Here is a 20,230-nt window from a genome sequence, read left to right on the forward strand (position 1 = left end):
ACTCTTAAAAAATAAAAATTATACGTTTACAAATTTTACCGTTTGAATTATATATAAAATCAATAGGTTTATATAGCTATTTTTAAAATAATCCATAATTTTGTAAAAATAATATATTTCATTATTTAAGATGTGAGATTTCTAATGAAAATGTTTAAAACACGATGAATTATATCAACTGAATTATTATAATATTTTTCATACTAAATAATTAGGTGAAACTTATAAATTATGCAAAATTCATAAATTGTATTCATCTTAAATTTTTAAATTCAAATGGTGTTAAATAACTTTCAATAAAAAATTTGAATTAATTTATTATCATAATCTAACTTAGTTTAATAAGAAAAAAATAGTATGAATTAATAAAAAAGATAAAAATGAATATTTTTGCCAAAATTATTAACTTACTATTTTATAATTTTATTAAATTAGAGGGATCAAATAAAACTTTATTAAGACAAATATCCACACAAACTCTCAATTCTTTAATGAGCCCAGCCTCAGCCTCTCTATATTTCTCTCTCTCTCCTGTTCTTTCATTGGTAACAGTAACACTACACCAGTAGCAGCAGCAGCAGCATCAATTGCCAGGCGCCGTTCCTCTCTCTCTCTTACTCTCCCATTACATTTCCCTTCACCACTATCTTTATATACCCTCTTCAAATTTCATCTCCAAGAACCAGAATGAATCAAGAAACCATGGTAAATTACTTAATTGCTCTAAATTTTAATCCATTTTTCTCATGTTTTAATCGAATTCTAGTACATGCAGCTTGATTCTTCAAATCCATTGCCTTACTGGCTTCAAGTTTTACTCTCGGAAAAATTCTTTAACGCTTGTGTAATTCATGAAGACGCTAAGAAAAATGAAAAAAATATCTTTTGCTTGGACTGTTGCATCAGTATTTGCCCTCACTGTTTGTCTCCTCACAGCTCTCACAGACTCTTGCAGGTTCCTCAATTTTTCATTAGTTTACGCTGAAGTCCTTCGATTTTTCACCTCAAAAAATAAATTCAGAGAATTTTGTTTTGGTTTTCAGATAAGAAGATACGTGTATCATGATGTTATTAGAATGAGCGATGCTCACAAATTATTCGACTGTGCTTCTGTTCAAGTAAGTAATTGAATTTTAAATGTTAATTATGAATGATAAATTAAAATTTCTGTAGTCGAGTTTGTAATTAAAATTCAGAAAATTAGGACCACCCATGTTTAAAACTTTCTTCTTTTGGAATTCATACGTTAATTAAAGATTACTTATTTTACTTTTTTTTGGTTAGAATTAATTTGTTATTTCTCCTGCAGTCTTACACAACTAACAGTGCCAAGGTAATTTTCATAAACCCACGACCCCAAACACGGCAATTCAAAGTCTCCGGCAATATTTGCAGAACTTGCGAGCGAAGTTTGCAAGACCCATATCTTTTCTGTTCACTTTCTTGCAAGGTTTTAATCATAATTCTGTCGATTACCCATTTTTTATAATCATTTAATTTTTAATGGGTTCCTCTCGGTTTGATTAATGATTGTGTACAAAATTATTTCAGGTTGATCATGTGGTTAGAAGAAAAGGTGCAATTGGGCTGTCAAATTTTCTATTCGATTGTAAGTTCTTGTCTTTACCCGAACCGGGTTCTTCAGAAGACGGTTTGATGACACCCGATACGGTTCTTGAACCGGCCGCTTCGACCCGGACGTCGTCTAGCTCCGGCGGGTGCGGTGAAGTTGAGTGCAGGACTCTCGCTTGCACCGCTACGACGGAGGTTGTCAGAAAGAAAAGAAGCAGCTTATCGGCTTGTAGACCGATTTTTCCACGAATAACTGAAATATCGGGTAATTTCATGAATCGGAGAAAGAAGACGCCGAACCGGGCTCCGCTGTATTGAATTACGACGGTGAGGGGGTAGAATTGGTAATTTAGAATGTTAATAGAAGGGTAATTTGGGGATAATATATGGTAATTTTTGTGAAAGACATTCTCTCACATAAGTCCCTGAAATTGAGTGGGTTTGAGTCTGGCAAATCGAAAATCAAATCATCATTGAATGGCTTCTTTTTTAGGGATTTCTTTTACAGAGTTACAGTAAATTAATAGTGAGGAGAGGATAGGACAGGACCCTGTTTTAGTTGCCTTTTCTTTCTTTGATTGATGGGTTTATTATCTTCAATAATCTCTCTTTCTTTTGAATTTTCTAACTTTTTCTATTAGTCCATGTTGTTGTGTTTATTTATAATTCATTAATCTTACTAAGTTTTTAAATTTTGTAATTTAAGAATAAATGTTAAAAAATGACTATAAAAAGAACAAGAAAAAATAATTTTCGTTAATAATGAGCGTGTTATTTCAAGTCAATTATTGACTCGTAAAAATAGTCATTCGTAAGAGTTTCTATAGTCATCGTATTGTTACGGGTTCGTGGCTCCATATGTCATAATCTTTCGTGTGTTTTTTTTCGATAAGCATAATTTTAAAACATCTCACCTAATATTTAAATTTTCATTATGTGACATATAGTATAAATGTTTAATGTGATGTCGTTTTGGTCATTCATACAACAAAAAATAACATCATTTTTACAAAAATTAAAACATAGAACGCAAACTGAATTGGGATGTTTTGAAGATTGTGCTTAAATAAATAAAAAATCAAAAACTTGTATGGTGACAATAATTCTATTGTTACAAAATAAAATTGAGATTTAGAAAATGAAAAAATTGATGTCATAATTATATGTTTAAGACTACCCTCTTTTTCTATTTATTTTATTTAGGGTTAATTGCAAATTCATACACGAACTTTATCCTAATTTGCAATTAACATAAACTTTGAAACTTGGCAATGTTAATAACCAACTTTACATTTTTGACAAATCGATACACCAAACACGAAAAACACTAATGTGGATATTGTAATATACCGCCATGTGTCATTGCATGATTGGTTGGTGTACCAATTTGCCAAAAAAAAAAAAATTGGTTACTGACATTGTCAAATTTCAGAGTTTATATTGTAATTGCAAATTAGGATAAAATTTGTGTATGCATTTTCAACTGACCCTTTTATTTATAACAATATGTCAATTCTCTTCAAAAATAAAAAGGTTATTTGTATATTGAATTATGACTTTTTATGCTATAGCAATTTAAATATATTGTTTATCACACGTTTCATCGTTTTTACATTTGGTATTTTATAGTATATTTTAATATTTGATGAAATATAAAGCTATGCAATATATACTAAAGCAGAGTCGTTTTGTATAGATAGTGTCGTCGAAAAATAAAAGCTACTATAAAATGACAAATTTCAAAAAATGATCAGAATTTAATATGCAAATAATTCAAAATTAGATTATCATAATTACTCTCTCCGGTTCATAATATTTGTCGCATTTGAGAATTTTTTTTGATCCATAATACATGTCATGTTACAATATCAAGAGAGCATTAATTGCTATTTTTCTATGTTTGCCCTCCATTAATTTATTGAAAAAATACAATAAACAAATGGAAATTGTAGTCATAAATGTAAACAAGTTTCAATGTAGGGTTAACTTAGTAAAAGTGTTTACAAATTAAGACATATTAAGTATTTTCTTAGTTTTTGTGCCAAATCCAAATGCGACAAATATTAGTGAACCGGAGGGAGTATAATTATTCTATCGATGTTTGAAATTTCAATGTTTTTAATTTTTTTTTTATCTTAACTAGCTCTACTTTGCTAAGAAAAACGCTGAGGTCTAGTAAAAATAAAATTAGTTGTATAATCAAAGACTAAAGCACTAACATATATTCTTATTTGTATTACTCTTTTATTTTAATAATCATTTATAGGACTAACGAATAAATTGAATTATAAATAACATTATTATGTATATATCAGTCATTCCTCTCTACACAGCAAATAATTTTGAGATAGTATAAATTTGGATGTAAATATACAACCCAACCAAACTTGATCATCAATGATAATTATATTTGAAATAAGAAATGCATTTTACAAAAGTTATTGTTAGTTTCAGAAATTCCACTCACATATAATCAAATTTGAGTCAAATTAATGATATTTGGATCACTTAGTATGTATTTAAAATTTTCATTATTAGAATTTAATATGAAAACAATTTGTAAACAGTAAAACAACTCATCACTCGTAATAAAATATGACTAATTTAAAATGATAGATGATAGATTTTTAAAATTTACAAATTTTTATAATTTTAATTTTTTTATAAATTTTCTTCATCAAAAATCGTGCAATTCAAAATGGTGGCTATTGTTTTGAGTGTCTGAAGGAATGGAAATGATAAATTGTCAACTTATTTCAGAAAATGCTTACAGTGATTTGGATGCTGCGATCGCACGTACATAGTGCCTGTTTTAGCCTTTCAAATCATTTATTCTTTTATTGTTTCATAGGGCACAATAGTCAATAGAGACAAAATTGGTAGCCATTTTAAATATTATCATATTGATGTAGAACTAAATATGTTTTTCTCATGACAATCATTAAATATGGGCACTGCTATTTGGCCCGAAAAAAATGGACACAAAATGGACAGAATATTATTTTTATTTGCAAGTAAGGACCGATATAGGAACTGTTTGCATAATAACCTCGTTATATTCTTTGATGAAAAGAGCAATTAACACTTAGATTTCCAATACAAGTAAATTTTCATTTCCACTGCAATTAATCTCTGTGACTATAAATAATAAACTATTTCCAAGACTAGATTATTAAATTAAAATTAAAACTACTAACCATGACAAACTACTTTCATTATATTATATGCGTGATACTTAATAAAAATTACAGTGTATATTACTATTTGTTGACTTCAATTAATTAATTTACTTTTTATTATATTTCTTCTAAATTTAAGTGTGTATTGTCATATTTAGTTAAAAAAAATTAAATACATAGCATAAGATTATTTTGATAATTATTATTATTAAAATTGAGACAAGCTCGAACTCGGATATCTCATAAGTTATTCGAACTCGACTTCTCGAATGTTACTCGAGCTCGAGCTCGAAAAAATTAAAACTCATTCAAATTCGAGATCAAACTTGTATAACACACTTTGATGTAACTCGAATTAAACTCGGCCCACTTTAATCATGTAAAACTAGCGGATTTAATATGAATTATTCACATAAATAATCTTATATTTGTAAATATTTTAAAATTAAATATAATCCGATAACTCATGTTAGCCAAAAATAATGTAATTTTTTATTTTGATTATATGCATACTTTAAAAAAAATTGACACTTCAGCTAATATCTGCGTACTAATATGAATTCTTTTAAATGTAAAGAGCTACTTTTTTAACTCTTAATAAAATTTACTAAATTTTATTAATTTTTATTTTTAATAAATTATTAGAATATAATTCAGCTAAAAAATTTAGCTTGAAATATGTGGTCAAAACGAAAATAAAAATGTATATTTGAATAAAGAGTCAACGTAGTTCTCAAACTAGTGTCTCGGTGTCAAATAAATTCATTTTAACTATTTGGATCAATTAAATCCAAAACTTGTATTTTCGGGGTCAAATAAGTCAATTAGTCAATTAGGGCTTCAATTATGCGGTTTGGGATCAAATAAGTTCGCATTTTGAGGTGTACAAATTTGGGAATACTTGATTTAAATTAAGAGAGTTTTGGGTCTATAGATATGTCCTTTTTAGATGTACAATTTGGACAATCGTATTTTCTTTCTATAGATATTGCGGCTTTATCAAGAATTTTTTTATTGAAATCATGTCGAGCTCGACCTCAAGTTGCTAAGATATTATTCGAGTTTGACAGCTCGGATGTTATATGAACTCGAGTTTGAGCTTGAAAATTTAAACTCGTTCGAGTTTCTGTTCAAACTTGCATAATGCATCCCAGTTCAAGCTTGATGTAGCTCGGGTTAGGCGCAATTTATTTAAGTTATGTATTCCCTCAAGTTCACAAACATTTTTTGTTTTCAATTTATGTTAAATAGTCAAATACGATAAATATTATCGATCGAAAAAAATAAAACTAGTCAACTTAATATGAATTACTTTTATAAATTTTTTTATTTTTGTATATTGTTTTTAAATTAATAATTTGGAAATGATCTCATCAACTATTATTAAATTATTAGACTAAAGGATTCACAATAAATTATTTATCAATTTTATATCGTACACAAATTTATATAAAAAAATTTGTTAAATAATCAGATATTATATATAAAAACATGTGTATGTATTATATTTTATAATAGACATTTACATCGAAAACCAACACTTCACTTGCCACTTACATACTAGTATCGATTCTTTTAATTGTGATTATTATTTTTAAATTATTTTTATTTGATTTTATAGAATTATTTTATAATTATTTAACTCCTGACCAAAGTTGGCTGACAAAATTTTATAAAATTTTATTAGTTTTTGTTTTCAATAAATATTTTAATTTGATTCAGCTAAAAAAATTATTTTCTATATAGTATATGATTAAACAAAAGCTTGTATTTTAATTCGTACTATTATATATTTATGCCTACATTTTCAATTATATAATTTTTTTATAAAATATCATTTAATTAATTATTTTAATATTAATAATTTATTCCAACATATATAAAGATAATTTTATTTACCATTATCTTCTAAACAAAAATTAAAAAGAAAAAATTGGATTATGTATGCCTATATTCAATGATATGATATAATAAGAAAGTATAGGTTATTTTTTGTGGAAGAAAGACATAGGTTATCTATTAATGTGAGTTCCACGTCATAATTAAAAAAGGAGTCCAAATGGCAGTTAGTCCCATTATCTTATGCATCTTTAATAACCTATTAATTATCAAAGAGAAAATAAAACAATTAATATTTGCTGTTTTTTGCAGAGATAACCTTGGCTGTATTTTTAATTATATTGTCCTCTTTCGGGCCATTTTATGTCCACATAATTCGGGCCAAATAGATTTTCCCATTAAATATTACTCCCATCATTTTTTTAGTTGTCATTTTAGATAAATGTATTTTTCCATCAATAGTTGTCTTTTTAAAAATTGGCCTAATTACTTAAAAATCACTCACTTTATAATTTTTTTCATTTATACCACGACCTAGGAAAATTTTCAATTGTACCCTATTTTTGATTTTTATGTTTCATTTGTACCCCAAGAGTAAATTTTTTGATTATTTAATTAATTTAAAGATGAAAATATTAAAAACAAGATACATAAATGATTAACATTAACGTTTTATTAGAATATAGGTTAAAAATGAAGGACTAATTTAAACTCTTTTTTAAAAGAAAATAGGTCAATTCAACTCATTAGGGTAGAGATGAAACATAAAAATCAAAAATAGGGTACAATTGAAAATTTTCCTAGGTCATGGTATAAATGAAAAAAAGTTACAAGGTGAGTGGTTTTTAAGTAATTAAGCCCTTAAAAATTCAAGATAACATTAGCTATTATCTTACAAATTTATCCCTCCCCTAATAAATGACTCTATGAAACAATTTACATAAGCATTTATTATATAATAGGGTTATATGAGTATTTACTCCTATAATTTAAGACAAAAACCCCACTTTCTTAATATGTGCAATTTTTGCTAAATGGACAACTAAAAAAAATGAAGGGAGTAGTAACATATTGATGTAGAACTAGTCCAAATCAATTTAATTTAATTGAAATAAAATATAATTTTACATAATCGATGATCAAATAGGGCAATCTCGTGATGTTTTTCTATTATGATGCATAATTATTGAACATTTCTTTGCAGAAATTGGAGTCGGCATATGAAGGAAAATGAAGCCTAAGGCTTGAAATTTCCCACGAATGAAAAGAACTTTTTCTTATAAAAAGATACAAAGTTATATAGTGAGTAAAAATATATAATAGCCTTTATGAGAAAAAGTACATGATAGTTACACATAATAAAAGGATTGGGAAGACAAATTAAATAAATCAGATTTGGGGGACCAAGGCAACCAAGTAGCCTTAAAAGACCTTCATATCCATAGACCAAATCTTTTGAAGAGACAACAAATTATTACAACTACTATCAATCGCTCCTCTCTTTAATTCATCCTTCCATTTACTATCTTCAACCCTATTCCTATTGATTGTATACTAGTAAAATTAAAGGACCTTGGCACAAAATTAGCAAATGTAGAAAATATACATCTGGTAGGATGGGACAATTATTTTTTCTAATTAGATCCGATCACTGGACGGCGTATCCACTCGACCCGCATATTCTTGGATCGTCTATATCCGTCATGTTTAAGCAGATTTGAACACTTCTTTTATTTCAAATATGATATGAATTCGTAATAAACTTATTTATATATACAAAAACTTCAATCAAAATCCGTATAAATATAATATATAAGGCTAGCTTGTAAAAATTACGCACGAGTTGGATCTAGACAAGGCTTGAACTTGTCATTATGTCTTCTCCAGTCCAAATTCATCCAAACTCGGCTTACGAATCTGTACATGTCTAATCGGCAAATTTTGATTTTTTTTTGTTATTGTCTTCTTGACAATATTTGTTGATATAAAATACATAGACCGACTGGATTAGTGAATATTGTGCATGAGTTGATATGGATCAAATTTGAAGTTCCTTTAAAAGAGTCAAATTTAGTTGTGTCTCACCCAAGTTCATTCAAACTCATCCCACACATTCTTGATCAGACAATTTTTGATTTTTTGGATCATTTATTACTCCCGATTATATTTATATTATATAACTATTTTGTTTCGACCTCTTCTCTGGTCACTGAGTGTATAATAATAATATAAATTAGGATAAACTCATTATTAGGTATATTAACTATTAGTTCTTTAATTAATTAGTCCCTAAACTAAATTTTATTTCTTTTTAGCCCCAAACTTGTAAAAAATATCAAAAAGTCATTCCATTAAAAGCGTGCAATTCACGCTCCAAACTTGGCGAGCTACTTTTTTTTAAAAACGTGACATAAATAACATAATTTCTAACGGAAATCACATGTATTTCTTCAATTCTGATATTAAAAAGAGATAAAATTTAGTTTAAAAACCAGTTAATAAAAGATCTATAGTTTAATGACCTGATAATAAATTTAGCCTACAAATTATAGATATGGATTACTTACTCCTCAGGAACACGTGAATAGAGAGACTTCTCAAATTCATATTGTTGGAATCACAAGAATAATATAAACACACCTGAAATAAAGACAAGAGAAGTGATGTGGGATTTTCTGCATGAATCAGCAAATAAGTAAGAACGTTAAAATATTTGGCTTTAGTAATGTCCATAACCGGAGGGGACACAAATTTGTACCATATTTTTTAGCCTGCCTCTGCTCCCAAATGTCTTCAAATTCAATTATACACCCTTTTGGGACCACGTACAAGTCTCTTCAATATTTTGTAAAATCATCCACTTCTTTAATTAATTTGCTGCTGCTAAACAAACAAAATTATGTCCCAATATCTGCAATGTTTTTCTGGTTGTAATTTTTGTATTTACTAACCATGTTGGGGATTTTTTTGTCTTTTATAAACATGTAAAATATGAAAACTCTGACAGGAAAATCAATGTGTAGGGTACTAAGGTTATATGTATATTTTGTAATTATTTTTAGATAATATTCTATTTGATAAATAGTCAATAAGGAAATCTATTAAATTAATAATAAAAATAAAGCTTAGCCACTAATTTGAATATTCAGTGGACATGCCAAATTATATTTTATATAGAGACTGGTATTCTCCCTCCTCTAATTAGTGCAACATCCTGCCATGAATCAATAAAAAACAACTCATCTTTAAGTAAAAAAAAATATACTTTTTAGTCATGCTCAATATTGCATAAAAACAAGTTAAAAAAGATAAATAAATTCTTAATAATTGTATACCTGTCTAATGTCCAAATTACTGTCTCGATTAATTTGGACCGAGCCGAATGTGACCTTGAAACTCTCCAATATTTAATTTAATCCCATATAAGGGCTTCAACTTGAAATCTCTTATTAAGAGGGAAGTGGCTCTTGCTACAATGCAACTCCAATTTAATCCAAGGATATAATTAGTGCATCTATTTTTTTTGGTTTTTTCATTCAATTTTCAGAGTTTCGTCCTGATTAATCCGGATCCGATTCGTGTCGCGCACCTGACATGATGGGTGAGTCTGTCAGTGGGATTTTTTTGCATCCACAAGATTCAAACCCGAGATTTTGTTTAAGTAGTATCAAACCGCTTACCACTTGAATCAACCCCATTGGTATAATTAGTGCATCTTTAATCGTATCTTTCTATTGTCCAATTTTATTAGATGTGTTTTTCTTCTTAAGGAAGCTGGATAACATGCATCAAATAATTTGTCAGCTTATTGTCACATAGGATATGATTTAAACATAAAATAAACATCCACAAAATCTTGCTCAATATAAATTTCATATTTACTATTCAAACTAAATTGATATAATATATTTATGTGAGCTCAAATTAAATTTTTGCATACTTCTATAAAAAATGTACTCCCTCCGTCCCGTTTAAGAAGGGACAAATGAGTTTTGCACAAATATTAATAAAATAAGATAATATTTTATTTTGTCATGTCTACTCCTATTAATTAGTATGGTTTTTTCTAATAATAGAATATATGTATTGTAAATTGAATTGCATTTAATGCATATTGAAATAACTAAAGGGATAAAAGTGGAAGTTCAATATAAATTGGCACAGAAAACACGATATGGCCTTCTTAGATGGGACAAATAAAAATGGGATATGTCCCTTCTTAAACGGGACGGATGGAGTATATGATGTAAAACTTTAAAAATGCTCATAAAAATCGAATTTATTACGGATTTGTTCCCAACCCGATTCAAGACGGGCCTGAGCGGATACTAGGCCCATAATAATGGCTAGTGAGGGAGGACCCACTTTCCTTCACAGAAAATGGTGCGTATTGGTCCAACAATTCCTTTACCAAATTCGAAAAACTTTAAAAATTACAAAAGAAAAAAAAAAGTGAAGAAGGCGCTCCGATGCGATTGATGTTTCTAATCGTTTTAAATTTTATTCATTCTTTTCAAAAACATAACTACTACTTGTTCCACTAAAAAAAACCTAAAGATTGATTTAAAATCTTAAAAAATTTCAAAATTGAAGCGGTTATAAAACTAGAGAGCCATGAGCACCGGAGATCTCCTCAACGTTCAACCCTCAGAACTCAAATTCCCATGTAAGTCCCTCTCTTATGTTAAATTTCCCGGAAATTTGGTCACCGGAGAATAGTGTAGACTGTAAAATATCATTTTAAATTAATTTAAATGGTTTATTTTGATTTAATTTTTGTTTATCATCGGAAATTTGGTGAAGTTGAATTGAGGAAGCAGAGCGCATGTTCTATTCAATTAATTAACAAGTCGGATAAATATGTGGCTTTTAAGGTAATTTTAATTAGCTTGTCTTGATTTTAATTTATCAGTATTGTGCATTTTGATTTTGATTATTTAACACTGTTGATTAGGTTAAAACAACCAACCCTAAGAAGTACTGTGTTCGTCCCAATACTTGCATTATTTTGCCCGGGGCGGCTTGCAATGTTATAGGTCTGTATTTGATGAGTTGCGGTTATGTTTTAATTAGATAATCATTTTGGTCAAATGGATAAACGTAATTCGAATTGGTTGTTTGTTTGTTGTAGTTACAATGCAAGCTCAAAAAGAGGCGCCACCTGATATGCAGTGTAAGGATAAATTCCTTCTTCAGAGTGTTGCTGTACCTGATGGTGCAACGACAAAAGATATAACTGCGGATATGGTGGGATGTTTTTGTGGTAGCTCGTGAAGATTGAGTTTACGCTTGTTGTTTTGCAGTAGTGATTGTGTTTTATTGAATTTACAGTTTAATAAGGAGGTTGGTAATGTTGTTGAGGATTTCAAATTGCGAGTCACTTACATCCCTGCTAACCCTCCCTCGCCTGTCCCGGAAGAACCTGAAGAAGGGTTATCTCCAATTGCTTCTGTACTTGAGAATGGGGATCAGCATTCCTTGTTGCTTGAAGCTGTAAGTATATTTGTTACTGTCTCTGAATGAAAATAGTATTGTTGGCAGCATAATTATTTGATGTTATGCATAAATATTCAGGTATCGAGATCTTTACAGGAGCCTAAAGAGAAATCTGCAGAGGTGACTTTCCTTTTGCCCTCTTTTGCATAGTCTCAGTATCTTGATCATGTGGATTTCTAGATTTGTTATACCTCTCTGCCTTTTGGTTAAAGATTTTTGATATGCTCAGGCTCTTTAATGGTTTCCTAATATGAGCATTAATGCTTAACTATATAAACTGCTGTGAACTACGGTCCTTTGAATCTTTGATGGTGTTGTGTACTTGTATTGGTCAGGGGTTCAATTTTTAATTGCAGTTATAAAAACTAATTGGCATCTTCTAATCTCTGCACTCATCTCCAAAGATCACGAAAACCTGCGAATGCGTTTGTGATGCTGTAACTTGCATGAATATTGCTTGACAATGTGATTGGATTTAGAATTGAATTTTTTCCGAGCTCTTTTATTTATATATTTGAGAAGGGTGTTGATCTAACAGCCCAACTTGAATGCTTCATGTTGGCTGTCACTTGCCACTATGTCAGTGAGCTGTTTGAACTGATGTAGACATATTGCTATTGAGAGATCTAATTAATTGCATGTAGAATAACAAAGCTTAGTGGTATCTTCTGAAGAGTCTATTATAGTAGAGGTTATGTTTACAAGCCAAACAAATATTGAATTCTAGTATTTTGGTTCAGTTCCCGAGGAGGTTCCAAAATATTATTGTTAAATATGGTTTATCAGCACCTTATGATATTGATTTATTTTCTATATTGCTACATGTTTATGTTGGTTTCTTGCTTATCTAATTTTTTCTGTTCTAATCGTATATATTATGGTCTTTTCAGGTATGGTCTACGATATCAAGATTGACTGAAGAGAAAGCTTTAGCATTGCAGCAACATAAACAGCTATGTGAAGAACTGGTATGAGTAATTTCACTGTATTAAGTTTGATAAGTACTTTGATGAAAGCTGGGAGCATCAATTGTTCTTGCTTTTAAATTGAGTTACCCTGTTATATAAGTAGGTTTAGAACTGTTTCTTAGATGGTGCATCCAGTGTTATTAAAAGCGCTCGCCTGAGCGCCTAAAGCGCTCAGGCGAGGCGCCACAGACTGATGGCGCCTCCAGACCTTCCAGTCGAGGCGCCTTCAGTAAGGCGAGCGCTTTATTTGCTTAAGCGCTCGCCTTGGCTCCCCTTGGAATATGAAAAAAACACGCTTTTTTGAATTTTTTTGTTTTTTCACGTTTTTTAGGTGACTTTTACTCTAATCTAGACATTCCTATTTGATAGCCTTAATTAATGCCTTAATTAATGCTTTAATTAATGCTTTAAATGGATTTAACTTAGGAAATTTAAAAGTCTTTTAGGAAGTCTAAAAGTCTATTCAAGTTTCTATTTAAGTGTTTAGGATTAAGTAAAACACAATAACTTCAAATTAAAATATATGTTAAGTAAAAAGCAGAGCCTTTTATTCTTTCTTCTCACGCCATGGATTGCCAACCTCAACCATGCACTGATGGTTCAACACCCACTGAAAAGAAGAAGGATCCGGGATGGAAATACAACTACATGCAAAATCCTAATGACCCAAATCCAGTGATTTTTTTACTATATATATATATATAAATATATATATTTAATATTTTTAGGTATAGGCGCCTTACTTCGATAAGGCGAGCGCTTCTCGCCTCGGGCGATATATGGCTATCTCGCCTTGAGAGCGCCTTGCGCCTTAAACAACACTGGGTGCATCTACTAATAAAACCTGCCATATGAGACATGCATTCATGACAGGATCTTCATGAATTATAAGTATCTTCTACCTGTGATAGATGCAAGGCAAAGAGTTAGGAACTAAATTTTGCTTTGTCAGTGTATTTATTTGGAGAAATTGTCCAATACAATGGACGTGCCATGTCAATATACAAGATATCTCTCACAAATATAAATATGTGGGTCCTTTTTTAGACTTTTATTGATCTTCAAGTAAAAAAGGGGGAACTTGTTAACACATAAGTAAGAGGTGTTTTACATCTTGACGTGGCACATATGTTGCATGAAATAGTTAGTGTCTTGATTGATGCTTGGTGCATTTTGAATATACTAACCCTTGCCGTTGACGTGCTCTTTTGTTGCAACAGGAACTGATGAAAAGGCACGTTAACAAAAAGCGTACTGGTACTTTTTCATTATTCCTAGTGCTCCTTGTTGGTTTACTGATTGGCTATATTTTGAAAAGTACATAGAAAAAAATCATACAACTGATATTTTTAGCTTGGAGTGGCGACTTCAAATTTTAGAGTCATACTTATAGTTTTTGAAACTTTATAATTCTTCTTATAGTTTGTAAAAATATAATTTGAAGTAGTATTGGCAGTTTAAGTTATTCATCTTATACATGTTTGAAAAATAACTCCATTGGTCCAGTGGTGATTAGATTGGTCCAATAGCACATCGAAGTTAGGGGCTGTGGTTATAGATGGTAGTTTATGGTTTCTGTCATGAATTGATCATTTTCTGCTGATAAAAGTCAAAACAATTAGATTTCTGCTACATCAATATTGTCTTGTACTATTCTGAAATTACCAAAATTACCCCTGCACTAGCAAATCAAAATTCCTGCTCTAAAACACAATTTAGGCTTGATCAACTCCCCGACTAAATTAATTAGTTGAAAATCCTTAGTTCTATAAACAAACTTTGAACTTCTAATTTCATAGTTCTTGTTAGCACATTACGTGTCATTTCATTAGTTTTTTTTGTTGAAACAAGGGATGGGGAATATGAGACTTGTAGATTCCAGAAACGAAATAATGAATACATTAATCTTTTTTGAAATGAAGAGATGGGGAAAATGAGACTTGTAGATTCCAGAAGCAAAATATCAAATACATTATCAATAGAACGAGGACAGAAAACATAGCTTATATAAGCAACAATCTAAAGAATTAAAAAGGTTAGACATGGGACATAACCAGGGACCATACTGATTACAAAATTACTGGGAACCATCACGATTATCGCCGTTGTTGTTGTTGTCACGTTCACCTGTAGGTGTGCGGCGATATCTTTGTTCAACAGTTTTGGCCATGTCAAGGCGTAGCTGCGCGAATTTTCTAATGTTGGGGATGTTATAGTTTTGGGCTATGTATATCCCGCTTAAATTTCCAACGATGAAAAAGAAGCTTTTCCTTATTATGCCCATATTTGTTTGTTTTGGCTCACTCAGATCAATAGAATTTAGTAAACGAAGGATAAAAATATGCAACACTTAAACTTGCATTGTCGTAATTGCCAAGAGTCGTTTCCTTTCACAACAAGTTGTATCAACTTGTGACTCCTCCTCCACGGGTCAACTCTACATTTCTTGCACAAGAAATTTTGGACAATCTTTTAATGGCTGATTTTTTTTATTGTTTATCTAAAATCTAACTAGTGGACTATGTTTCATCTATAATTTATGTTATGATGACATTACAAAAGCATTTACCTCTAGCTGAAACTACAATTCTAAATACAAAGAAAAATCAAGAATTGTTCTAAATTAAAAAAATAATAGAATAGCTGAAAATGGAATTACAGTTGGTCAATGTTCAATGAATGTGAGAGTATTCAAAATGCACAATAGTTGAGGAAATTAGTTTGTTTTAGGTACATTACCATTATTTTAAAAAATTATAAGTAATTAATATATATAACAAACATTATAATTCTTTTATCTAATAATTTTCTTTTAAGACAATTGCTTTGATATAATTTTTAGTTTCGTTTTTTCTATTTGAATCAAACAGTATGGTTCTTCACTTATATTTCCTTTAATATTTTAATCTTTTGGTTCATTTTTGGTGTTACTCAAGCAAGTCAAAAAAATTTATTCAAAAAATTAAACTTTAGTTTAGCCCTTAAATTTAATTTTGAAATAAATATAAATATAAATTATATTTTTATAAGATCTAAGATTTAATGTATTCAATTTGTATTATAAGATCTAAGTTAGAATCATTGATGAAGATTAAATTACAACAAGTGAAAGTCATATAACAAAAATCATATATATGATCTTTTTAATTTTTAAGATAGTAAATAATAAGCAACAATTCAAATACAAGCTATAAAAAATCGGAAAAATAGAGAAAAATCTAAACTTGAGTCCCAAAACTTAAACGCAACGATTTCGTTCAGCAGGAGTTCGATGATTCCTTTTTTCGATTTGCCCGTCGAACCGCTTGATCCGTTGAAGCCTACTATTTTCGATCTCCATCTTCATTTAGATCCTAAAAAGATAGATCCATAACCTCACCATTTTTTAGATCTACAAGAATTTGAATTTAAAGCTCAAACAAACACTAAATGTTCTTGAAGATCTAAAAAATATAAACAAATGAGGATATAAAAGACTTTATTATTTCTTCAAAGATGAACAAGATAAAGACCCAAACTAAAACTAAGATTTTAACAAAGATTTATTGAAAGAAATAGTAGATCTCTGATAATAAGTATTATGGGTCCGGAAAGATCATCTTCTCCCACCCTAAAAAAAAGTAAAGATGTTGTAACATTGATACCGATTGTTGAATTTTTGGTACCAATTGTCGTGAACAGTTCTTAACCGGATTGGTATGCGCAGCGGAATCGAAACCATTCGATAGGTATTTAATTATGGATTTGATCAACAAACAATAATATAGCAAAATAATAAATAACACAAGAGATTTACGTGTTTCTGCTTTAAAGCGTACATCCACGGGCGAAAGATTCGAGCCATCCACTAATCATCAAAAGGATTACAAAATTGGTGGAAAATCACCAAATAGAGAACATCTCTAGTAAATATGTTCTTAGAAGAATAACCCACAAAGTGTTTCTCTTTACAAGAAGTAACCCAAAAGAGTAAGAATTAACTTATATTCCTCACATCACACACATCCCATTTTCCCCTTATTCACATCAATGTCTACATTGTGTGTTCGGTTTTGGTGTTGTCTAAAAGGTGAATAAGGTAGGCTATATATAGTGAGTGAATAATCTATTTGTAGCATTAGGAGTACTAATCCAAATTGAATTATATCTTCCTAATTGCCCAATGATAACAAAGTTATCCTCCTTCTAAACACTTCATTAATAGAGTTCTAATACAAATAGGAATTAGCATTCTAGGCATATTCTAATAAAAGAAGATGAGAGTTTTTTTAGAGAGAAGAGAGAGAATAAATTTTAGAGAGAAGGATGTAAGCTATCTTGGCTTTCCTAATGAATCAAGTCATTTGGCTTACTAACATAAAAAAATAAACAGAATTATTAAATTATTAATAAAAATAAAAATAGAGGATCATATATTTTAATTTTTAAATAGAAAAAACGAAGTTATGACTTACGATAAATGTCAGAGGCGTCATAATAATTTGTTTTATTTTTTAATGATTTAATTGTTAAGTTATAAATGAAATATTTATTACTATTATTTATTTATCTTTATTATTTAATTCTATTATAAGGAATTTATTATATATTTGATATATTTTCATTATTATATAGATAGATTGATTAAAGTTTATGTTGATAATATTTAAATAAATAGATAACAATAAGGGTATACCTTATACATATAGTACCCAGTACACTTCTTTAAAACTAATTAAATTTTTAAATTTTAAATTATACATGAACATTATTCAAACACACTTTAGAATTGATATTTTACAACAAAACAGCTCAATTACATAAACCAAATAAATAAATAAAGTAGAAACTAAAACCATCTTACATCTCTCATACTACTAGATTTTATTTCACTTGGTGCTTAATAAATATTTTATATTTAAGTAGTTTTTTAACTATTTATTTTATATACATGTAATCTTTATAGGCATGAAATGCCGCCATTCCATGCCAATGTAAACGACGGCATAATTTCATCCTTAAAAGGATTACAAATGTAAAAAATAGAAAAGACTACTTGAATAAAATACATGTTAAAGACCAAGTGAAATAAAAGTTATTACTATAAAGACTTGGATTTAGACTAAACTGAATTTCAGGCATCAAAAATCATATAACTAATTATTGGCGGCCGGTGAGGTAACTGTCTGTTGAGTTGTTGGTGGTGGTGAACTCGGAGTGGTCCGCGCTTGGCGAGGGCAAGGCCATTTTCCGTGTAACCCGTGGTGCTGACAACGTCCGATGGTTCGTGTTATGAACGCCCCAAACATTGTTCCAAAAACAAAGCTCACCGCTGGCTTCATGCTGCTCTGTTCGTAATTGATCTATTAAGCTGTTTATTAATTATGGGTATGCATAGTTTGATGGTTATTTGGAATAATTTATAGTATAGGTAACTTGATTTCCAAGACAAAACTTAACCTCCAAATTATTTACATCACTTTTCAATGAGAATGGATAATATTCAAACTTCTTGACCAATTCAACCATTTCTGCCCATAATTTAGTCTGGCACATGTTTGCAACCGAATAGAGTCCATTCCTAAGTTACTGAATAGACTCAAAATCCATTTGATTCTTATCAAATCAAGTACGAGCTACTCGTTTCAAATGTCAAGTCGAGTTTAAATATTACGATCTATTGTTCAACCGACTCACGGATCTAATCAATTTTTAAGTATATTTAAATATTTTATAATACATCTTTACAATAATACATTTACATTTTATACTGAAATGTAATCTTGGAGCATACAGATGACCAATTGAGCCGAATCAAATTCAATCATTCATTATTCTACCAGCTTCGAACTCTTAAAATGAAATTTAATTTCAGTTCGAGTCAAGTTTAGTTTTGAATTTTAATAACATTTCGACCGTATTAGATTTCAAGTCCGAAAGAAAGGGTGCAATGATAGATAAACATATTTTCATTATAGATTTGGAAATTCCTTTTGACAACATGGCAATGAAAGTGCTGTACCGTAACCCAGGCTGGAAGATAGAACTTAGAAGACAATTCCTTCTGTGTTGATTGATGAAGGGTTAAGCCTGGGGTAAGCTGGGGCCTTACTTCCATGGTTCATTTTATCTTCATCTTCTAACAGATGATGAGCATTACACAAGGCTCATATCAGCCACATACACAAAGATTTTTTTTCTCTTTTGTCTATTCCATTCATTTATTGCCAAAAAAATCTAGCTCTAACACAAACCTACCACAACAATATTGGTGACCGATGCGTCCAACGCGTGATTTAACCACATCCTCTAAAATATTGTACCGCCATCGCACTCGAACATCCTATCCTTTCAATGGTATTATATAGCACATTTCCGTTTTTTGACACCGTTTTAAAAAAAGGCGCCATTTTAATCCACATTTGGTAGCTTTATACTAGAACCGAATAAGTGTTTGGTATAAAATTGATAAAACAAAGTGGACAATTATTTGGGGGCGGAGAGAGTTATAAAATTATCGACCTTATCCACAAATATTGCTAAAAAAATCTATATAGTTAGTTCTGGTCATTACTACCTACAATAATTAACTTGCCAATCATCTACTATAAATGTACAAATCATTCTTTCTTCCAAAACTATCCTATAACAAAACTGCTACCAAATTCGTAAATTTGATAAACAATGGCTTTCAATTTTTCCAGAGCAGCATCTCTTGCAATCCTTCTTAATCTATTATTTTTCACTTGCGTTTCATCTCACAATGTACCAAAATGCCCTCCTCCTCCATCCAAACCTTCAACCGTCCCGAAACCACCGGGCAAATGCCCTAAAGATACCCTAAAGTTTGGGGTATGTGGAAGCTGGTTAGGGCTGGTGCATGAGGTCATTGGGACTAAACCAAGCAAGGAATGTTGTACACTTATAAAGGGTCTCGCCGATCTCGAAGCTGCATTGTGCTTGTGCACTGCGATAAAGGCGAATGTCCTCGGAGTTGTCAAAGTTGAAGTTCCGGTGGCTATTAGTTTGCTTCTAAGTGCTTGTGGCAAGGAAGTTCCTCAAGGCTTCAAGTGTGCATGAACCCTATATATTTCTATCTATCACATGCTCTTATTTGTTATGTATCTCTTGCTTGAATTTACATTTTAGTTTTGGTGAAATTACTTTTGGAATTTAAGTTTTGCGTTTTTTTATTAA

The 20,230-nt window shown here is 30.1% G+C and overlaps 3 protein-coding genes across 3 annotated transcripts; all 3 read left to right on the forward strand.

The window, feature by feature from the left end:
- The first annotated feature begins 501 nt into the window (after positions 1 to 501).
- LOC126688073 (protein RGF1 INDUCIBLE TRANSCRIPTION FACTOR 1) lies at positions 502 to 2,192 on the forward strand. Its single transcript, XM_050382646.2, has 5 exons — positions 502 to 705; positions 776 to 955; positions 1,044 to 1,118; positions 1,310 to 1,450; positions 1,552 to 2,192. Exons 1-5 carry the CDS (start codon positions 688 to 690, stop codon positions 1,888 to 1,890), a joined length of 753 nt encoding a protein of 250 aa, XP_050238603.1. The 5' UTR covers positions 502 to 687; the 3' UTR covers positions 1,891 to 2,192.
- Positions 2,193 to 11,014: 8,822 nt separating this feature from the next.
- On the forward strand, positions 11,015 to 14,528 carry LOC126654125 (vesicle-associated protein 1-3). The gene is made up of 8 exons (XM_050348190.2): positions 11,015 to 11,256; positions 11,394 to 11,464; positions 11,545 to 11,626; positions 11,722 to 11,837; positions 11,922 to 12,083; positions 12,165 to 12,206; positions 12,977 to 13,054; positions 14,275 to 14,528. The coding sequence occupies exons 1-8, from the start codon at positions 11,205 to 11,207 to the stop codon at positions 14,377 to 14,379; spliced, it is 708 nt and encodes a 235-aa protein (XP_050204147.1). The 5' UTR covers positions 11,015 to 11,204; the 3' UTR covers positions 14,380 to 14,528.
- A 5,089-nt stretch (positions 14,529 to 19,617) lies between these two features.
- LOC126654057 (putative lipid-binding protein At4g00165) lies at positions 19,618 to 20,230 on the forward strand. Its single transcript, XM_050348100.2, has one exon. It carries the CDS (start codon positions 19,718 to 19,720, stop codon positions 20,111 to 20,113), a length of 396 nt encoding a protein of 131 aa, XP_050204057.1. The 5' UTR covers positions 19,618 to 19,717; the 3' UTR covers positions 20,114 to 20,230.

The sequence above is a fragment of the Mercurialis annua genome, linkage group LG6, assembly GCF_937616625.2.
Source record: "Mercurialis annua linkage group LG6, ddMerAnnu1.2, whole genome shotgun sequence".
NCBI lineage: Eukaryota > Viridiplantae > Streptophyta > Magnoliopsida > Malpighiales > Euphorbiaceae > Mercurialis > Mercurialis annua.

What these genes read in the sequence shown, in the direction of transcription:
- LOC126688073 (XM_050382646.2), top strand. An exon ending in GCTCTCACAGACTCTTGCAG is followed by an intron (nt 956 to 1,043) that starts GTTCCTCAATTT and finishes TTTGGTTTTCAG; the next exon opens with ATAAGAAGATACGTGTATCA. An exon ending in TCGACTGTGCTTCTGTTCAA is followed by an intron (nt 1,119 to 1,309) that starts GTAAGTAATTGA and finishes TTTCTCCTGCAG; the next exon opens with TCTTACACAACTAACAGTGC.
- LOC126654125 (XM_050348190.2), top strand. Translation starts at nt 11,205, where the DNA reads ATGAGCACCGGAGATCTCCTCAACGTTCAACCCTCAGAACTCAAATTC. An exon ending in AAGATATAACTGCGGATATG is followed by an intron (nt 11,838 to 11,921) that starts GTGGGATGTTTT and finishes TTGAATTTACAG; the next exon opens with TTTAATAAGGAGGTTGGTAA. An exon ending in ATTCCTTGTTGCTTGAAGCT is followed by an intron (nt 12,084 to 12,164) that starts GTAAGTATATTT and finishes ATAAATATTCAG; the next exon opens with GTATCGAGATCTTTACAGGA.
- LOC126654057 (XM_050348100.2), top strand. Translation starts at nt 19,718, where the DNA reads ATGGCTTTCAATTTTTCCAGAGCAGCATCTCTTGCAATCCTTCTTAAT.